The sequence below is a fragment of the Mesitornis unicolor genome, unplaced genomic scaffold (assembly GCF_000695765.1).
Source record: "Mesitornis unicolor isolate BGI_N332 unplaced genomic scaffold, ASM69576v1 scaffold39470, whole genome shotgun sequence".
Classification (NCBI taxonomy): Eukaryota; Metazoa; Chordata; class Aves; order Mesitornithiformes; family Mesitornithidae; genus Mesitornis; species Mesitornis unicolor.
In genome coordinates, this window is record NW_010158329.1 from 1 (window position 1) to 7,472 (window position 7,472).

Sequence of the window (7,472 nt, forward strand, 5' to 3'; positions counted from 1 at the left end):
AAGGAGCTGGGAGGGCAAGTCCTGCTCTGTCTATGCTGGGAGCAGTGTGGTGTATGATGCTGTGCAGCCAGGGCACCCCTCTGAAGATGGGGTTCTGGAAGGGAGGCTTTCTATTCTGCTTTTCCAGCATAACTGGGAATTTAGTGATGCTAATGGCTTGAGCAGGGCTCAGGTGGGAGGTGGGGGCCTATCCTGGGCAGGAGGACGCAGGTCTCAGGTGGGAGTTGGGGGCCTATCCTGGGCAGGAGGACCAGCCAGGCCCTGCTGATGGCTCTCTGGAGGATGTCCTCCTTCAGGGCAGGGAGGATGGCTGGGGGAGCCTCCTTCAGACCAGGAAGGAGATGGGTGCTGTGGAGATCCGGGTGGCCAGCTGTATCCCCTTGGGGGTGGAGGAGGTGGTGTAGCCCTGCAGGAGCTGTGCCAGGTAGAGCAGAAACTCTAACAAAGGGTGGGGACAGTCCCCTGCAGGGGTGTCCCCAAGGTCTGCCCACTCTTCTGAGCAAGTAACTGTTCTCCATGTGATGACCAGCCCTTGATGGCTGCATTGTGGCTTTGGCTGGGAGGAGAGTAAGGACCAGTGTGTTCTTTGCTATCTTCCTTCCACCCCAAACTGTTCACTCCTTTTTGTAGTCAAGTGGCATGAGCATTGTCCAGGAGGCTTCTAGCACAGCAAGAGCTGCTCTCCCTCCTCACTCCCCAAGGACCATGGTGCAAGTGGGGCAGTCCCCTGAGATCGGGCATTTGGACAAAACCCCAACCCTGGAGGGCTGCAAGGTCCTGTAAATGGCCCATACACCTATAAAAGGGTGGCTTTGACTTAATGGCTCAGAGGGTGACCACTGTGGGTGCCAGAAGAGAGGACACCCTGGGGGAAGTGGAGCCCTGGCCCAGGCTGCCCAGAGAGGTTGTGGAGTCTCCCTCTCTGGAGACGTTCAAACCTGCCTGGACGTGTTCCTGTGTGATCCTCTCTGGGTGACCCTGCTCTGGCAGGGGTTGGACTGGGTGATCTCTTCCCACCCTGACCTGTCTGTTATCCATAGGAAGCCCAGTTAAAACCTCAGTCTCTCCTTTAGCCCACCAATGGCCTCCTATGGTGCAAGGGATGTTTTGTGGCTCCTCATAAGCAAACAGTCATGGGGCAGCACAGGTGCTGCGATGCTTTTCCGGCCTTGGTTGGAGGAATGGGGAAGACACAGCTTCCTGGAGCATTTAAAATCTGCAATCTCGGCCTGTCGGGGCAGTGTGTAAACACCCATATCTGCGCTGTGCTTATAAATCGCCTGGTTGTTTGGAGGGCTGTGCAGAGCATGTGACAGCGGGACGCAGCTGAGGGCTTCCGCCAGCTGGAGAGGGAAAGTGCAGCTTTGCTGCTGGTGGCTGTGGAAAACAAGCGAACAAGCACCTCTGGGACTGATTTTTTTTTCCTGATTAAGGTACTGCGAAGCAGTGATCCTTCTGCCACCAGTTACTGAGTAGTCAGGCAAATTTTTTGGTGTTTTTTTTGTGTTGTTTTTAACCCCAGACTCCAGCGATATTGGACTGCACTGTCCTTGACCCTGCAGGGTCTGTCTGGATTGATCCCAGCCATGTCCCCCAGCTGTCCCTGCTGCTGGCCAGCCACAGCAGATGCTCAGGCTTTTAGGGAAACAAAACCCAGGGAGAGGAACTCGCGGCATGGGGCTGTGGGTCAGCATGGGCAAGGCAGATGACCTCCATTTGCATTTGGACCTCCCACCATGATCCTGAGCATGTTTGGAAGCTGGCAGCTCTTGCAGCCTCATTACCCCTCCTGGTCAGACAGCAGTGACCACCTCCTAGGGAGGAGGAGGCTTCAAGGAGCTCAGGGCTTTAAACCACCGAGAAGCTTTTCAAAGTACTGAGGTGTCTTTTTTTCCTTCCTGTAGATTGTCGCCAGTATACGAACAGGAGCTGTGAGGAGTGTCTGAAAAATGTCACTGTAAGTAGCAGCAGTGAAACTCCCAACTTCTTGCAATGCCTGAAAACATAGCATGGGCTTTGTGGGACCCTGATGGAGCAGTTTCCCTCCTGGAAGGGGGGCTGCACCCTTGTCCTGAGCACGCTGCAAATGCCACCCACCCATGACAGTGAGAGGACAAACCCCCTTGATGCTCTCAGAGATGGTTAGAAACTGCTTGGGTTTTGTGGTGTGCTTTTTGAGTCAAGTAATGAATTGCCAAGCCCATCCTCATGGAGGGGAGATGCTGTCAGGGAATGAGCATGGTGGGCTGGACTGGCTGGTGAAGCTGCTCCTCTGCCTGTCTGTGGGTGCTATGGCACTGGGTGGATGCAGAGTGTATACCTGTGCCCTGCCACCTTCCTCCCCACCGCCTTATCTCTGATATCAGCAAACTCAGACTTGAGTCAGATCTCATAGCTGATTAGCCAGAACCAGTTTGACCAAACCCAGCCAAAGACTGGGGTTGGAGCCACCAGGAGGGGAGGGTGCAAAGCTGGTGCAGGTTCGGGGAATGACTAGCAAGGGCACACACAAACCATGCCTGCTCATCGGTTCTGTGTTGAGTGACTTGTCTCAAAGGCTTTCTTCTTGTCCCAGAAATGCCACATGTAATAAAAAGGAAGGATTTGGTGATTACTACCATCACGTAAGCCAGAAGAAGGGTTCTGGGCATCTTTGCTTGCTCTAGAAATCTGTGCTCCCCTTGCCTGCCTCTCCTGGGGCAGGCAAGTGTGATGCAGCCTGCGCTGACTGAACATAACTCCTGAGCATCCCGGTGCCGTGGGGTGGTTCCTGGCCCTGGGAGCAGGCGGTGGTGGCCCCGTGGCTAGCTGGCAGCACTGCCACACACCAATAACGCTGGTTCCTGTGTCCCAGTGCCTGTGGTGTGCCAGCAGCAGGAGGTGCCTGGAGTATCCTGTCCGAAGAGTCCTGCCCCCGGCCGACCTCTGTGAGCTCCGCTCTGCGCGCTGGGGAGTCTGCTGGGGTGAGTGGATGGGACCGGAGCAACGGCTGCTTTCGATGCTTCCTGCCGAACAGTGCTGGCTGCTGCCCGTGCTGGTGGTAAGGGGAGGTCTCCCTCGCCTCCCTTTCTAAGCACTGGTGTAGCAATGTCAGACTGGAGGCAGTCAAGGTTCTGCAAACTTCCCAAAGCGTGGGTGAGAAAGCAGAGTGTGAGCAGTCCTTGCCTTCTGGCAAGAAGGACCTGCAGGGCTTCAGCTACTCTAAATACGTTTCTTGTGCTTTGGTGTGATGGAGGCTTGCAAGTGTGGCTAGCGCCAAGGAGCAAGGAGCTAGCTCCAGGAGCTTTTTCTGGCTACCAGCTGGCTGTTGGCTGCCTTTCCTCCTTGGTGCTTTGTTTTCTGGTGGGTTTCTGAAGAAATTAGTGTCTTGTGTAGACCAAGCTTGGTGCTTGCTCGTACTCAGACAGAACCCAACTTTAGGGAGCTGGGGCAGCTAGGAAGCATGCTGAGGCTTGGTTTCTGTCACCTGTCCCCTCAATGGGGAACTTGGAGTTGAGTTGTGGTTGCCTGATGTTTGTTGTGCTCGAGGCTGGTCTCTCTTCTTTTACTCGCAAGAGAGTTAAAGCCACTCCCATACGTCATGGAGGAAGAATCTCCTCTTTGTGAGTGCAGGCTTTTCTCTTACTTGTGTAAGACCTTGAAATACTAGTTTTTATGTGAGCAGCTTCACAAAAGTTTTGATTATAGAATAACACATTCCTTAGCTTGCAAAACTTGCTGTAGATATTATTCTGCATTTTTAGTGCCTCTGTGTGTGTGTATGTGACTTTAGCCTTTATCATCAGGTGGAGGAGCACCCAGAGCTCCCTGCTGCTGGGTGGCTGCTGGAGAGGCTGCGTGAGCCCACCCTTAGGGACAAACACAAGTGTCCACAAGCTGGTGGCTTGCTGACATCTGGTGTCACTGGTGACCTGCCAGGCCATGGAGCTGTCTGTGGTTGGTACTTGGAACCACATACCTTGCATGGTGCTTCCCATGGTGGCCGGGGTAGGGATGCGGTACGATTTGAGAGTTGGATTGCACAGTGGTTGGGCATGATGAAGGTCTCCACTGGGAGTACGGGGCTTTGAAGGCAAGTTCAGTGGTGGAATCAGCTCAGCCTGGAGCACCCCAATAATGCTGCTACCACTGAGACCCTGCTGTGAGGGGACAGGCAGCATCTTCTAAAATGCCACATTGTGGTACCCGGGCTTTCTGCTGGGCCCATGGTCTGAGCTGCACAGAGGAGAGGGGATCAGAAGTGCTCTGAGCAGGCTCAGATACAATAGAATTTCTGTTACTTGGCTGCTGCATGCAGAGTGGCTCCTAAACAAATACTGCCACAGGTCCAAGTCTCTGAGCAGTCTGTGTCATACTTTGAAGAAACCCCTCTTTGTTGCAAAGGATCTCAGGTGAAGTCTAGGTATGTCCTGTTTGGCTGCTGACTCTCCCGCTATGACAGCAGGAGCCCACTAGGACAATTGCCTCCCTGGGGCCAGGGTCAAGGTTTCACCCAAGGACTCCAGATGCCCAAAAGCACCTCTGTTGTGGCATTTATGAGATGCTTGCCATCATCTCACCTTAAATGACTTCTGAGGCTGGCTCCTGTGGGCAGTGACTCCATAGCCTGCTGCAGCCTTTCTGTTGGAGGTTGCTTCTCAGCGCTGAAGCCTCCAGTCTCATTTTTGTCCCTTGATGGGTCACTGTTCACCTAGGTTACTGATTAAGACAGCTTTGTTCCTGTTTCTGTCAGAGGAGTTTGACCTGACTGTGCTAGTTCTTGCCTTTCTGCACAGCCAGTAACTAGTTACTAGTTTACTATACTTACCAGTTACTAGTTAACTGTAGTTAGCAGCTACACATACTGTGTTGGTGTGTATGTGCTGGTGCAAACCCTTGGTACACCTACAGATAATTATGTCCCCCGTGCTGTCCTAGGCTGTTACGCCCATCTCCAGCCCAGTGACTGAAGCTGCTAGGGACAGTCACTGTATGCTTGTAAATACTGTCACTCCAGGCAGCCTTGTATTCGTGTGCTAAATGTGTTTTGTCAAATCCTGCAGTGAACTTTGAAGCCCTGATCATTGCAATGTCTGTGGTGGGAGGAACCATCCTTATCATGCTGGGGGTCTGCTGCTGCTGCTGCTGTTGTAAGAGAAAGAGCAAAAAGCAAGTATCGGGGAGGTTCTCTGTTTTTCTGGAGTAGCTCAGATGCAGCCATGTGCTGTTGCAGACCTGAGTGCCAAACGTCGCTAACAGGCTCTTCTGTCTGTCAGGCCTGACAAGGATGATGAGAGAGCGGCCAGGGAGCGGGAGAAGAGGCGGGTGCGGCAGGAGGAGAGGTGAGGTTGTGCCACAGGCTGCAGGACAGTTTGTGGTACCATCACACACAATGCCAGGAGGTGTGTGGGGCTCAACACATGCAGCCAGTGGCTGCTTCAACTGCAGCATGAACGTTAACCTCCCCAGCAACATCTTACTGGGGTGACTCATGGATGCGGCATCACAGCAGTCATGTACCAACTCCTGGAGGGCTGCTGATGTTCATGGGCTCTGGTGGTCCCCAGTGCTGCAGGGAAGTGGGTGGTGGGGGGGTTGAGCAAACCTGGCAGCATGGAGCTCCCTGGGTTGGGAAGAAGTAAGGAGCTGGAGCTCCTCTTGCTGGGTTTTGTATCGCCAGTCACTGACTCTTGGGTTTCCTGTTTGCTTCTTGCAGGAGAGCAGAGATGAAATCACGGCATGATGAAATCCGAAGAAAATATGGTACAGTGCAGATGTGAGCGATTCACACTAATCATGAGACGGAGCAACCTCAGTAAATGTGCTCCTTGCTATGGGTACAACTGCAGAGACCTGGCCAGCAGCGACAACACAGTCCCTGCTTCCCCTGTTGCTGTCAATTGCTCTCGTGCCCTCTGGGAGCAAGAGTGGAGATGGCCAGTGACCCAGCACAAGTGGTCATGGCCTGTGACCCAGCACAAGTGCTGCTTCTCTTGGGCAGGGAAGGGAGAGTGTTTAACTCTCTGGGACCTGTGTCCTCCCAGCTCATAACCTGGGAGAAGCTGCTGGGGCTTGGCTGGAGGGGAGAAGCAGGAGGTGGTTCAACACCTGCTGCAGGTCAAGGTTGGGCAGGAGATGTGGAGGCCTCTGGCTGGGCTGGCTCCTCTGGAGGAGGAAGAGGGGGCAAAGCTGTGTCTGAAGGAGCTCTTGGTGGGCAAAGCTGGTGGAAGTAGAAGAGCTGTACTCCAGGGCTGTCCTGCCATGCCAGGGTTCTGTCTCCCTGCAGTCTGAGCACAGAGTTTGCAATCTGATCCTTTCTGGCTGTTCCCCCTCCAAAGTATTGGGCTGGGGCAGGGGAAACAGCCAGTGCAGGGCACAGGGGTTGTCAGTGGCCCAGTCCCCATCCCCTGTCCTGTAGACTTACAGTCTGTGGATGTGAGAGCAGGGCAGCAAGGATAAGAACAGTTTTAATTTAATTGGGGTCTGGGCTCTCTGCTTCCAAGCCCAGTCCAACAGAAGGAGCGTGCAGATGGGGTGCTCTGAAAGGTCAGTTGTGCTGCTTGACCTGGACTTTATATGGACTGCCTGGGAGAGGATTTTGCCATCAGATTGAGCTTCTTAATGGATCTCTTCCCTTGTGCAGAGAGGGAGAGTGACATAGTGCTGGCTGCATACACCGCTTGAGTAAGAGCAGGCCTTTTGGAAGGGCAGGGGGCTGGATGAAGCACAAATGAGAGAGATGTCACCAAGAACTGGGTTTCTGGCTGGCTGTGACTTGCATGGCTGCTGCTGTCTGAACAATTCTCTCTTCTCTTCTAGGGCTGTTCAAGGAAGAAAACCCTTATGCAAAATTTGAGAATTAGCATCTCCAGACCTGCCCGCACTGGTGAACAGGGCCTTCCTGCAGAGCTGCAGGACTCCACGCTTCCCCCATCATGAGGAGACCACCGTGGTGCGACTTTCCCACTTCAGCTGCAACAGAAGATGAGTCAAAGGCTTGGTGACACCATTGTCCCCACTCCAGCAGCTTGGTTTGCTCTAGATCCCTTGCTCTGCTGGTAAAGGAAAATGTGATGGCAATACTGGAGGGTGACACTTCTTCTCACTCACCCCGGGGTGGTAATGGAGTCCAAAGCCATGCAAATAACAGACTTGTCCCAGGACAAGGGCAAGAGCAACCTTATGCATCTTTCTTGCCTCTGCTTCACCAAATACCCTTCACACACAGCCAGGCTCTTCCGCTCCCTTCTTGCCCCCCCCACTTTCTTTTTATCTTTTTTTCTTTTAGTATAGGCAAAAACTAGCAAGACTTTCTGTGCTCGCTGGCCAGCAGAAGGCCTTGGCTGTTCCTCCAGGTGCCTGTACTTGTCCCAGTAGGTGAGCATTCCTTTCAAAAAGCACAAGTTTCTGATTATCTCAGACCTCCAGGAGCAAGGTCCCACGTGCACATTCTCTCTTGTCACTAATCTGGGGCAGTGCCCAACTCTCCTACC

General features: G+C 53.5%; 1 protein-coding gene across 1 annotated transcript; it reads left to right on the forward strand.

Moving 5' to 3' along the window:
* Positions 1-1,904: 1,904 nt before the first annotated feature.
* PTTG1IP (pituitary tumor-transforming 1 interacting protein) lies at positions 1,905-6,842 on the forward strand (the record flags this gene model as incomplete). Its single annotated transcript, XM_010183221.1, has 6 exons — positions 1,905-1,957; positions 2,855-2,963; positions 5,043-5,148; positions 5,256-5,321; positions 5,696-5,742; positions 6,799-6,842. Coding segments are annotated over 6 exons (425 nt in total), but the record flags the coding sequence as incomplete, so codon positions are not given.
* Between the last annotated feature and the right edge of the window lie 630 nt (positions 6,843-7,472).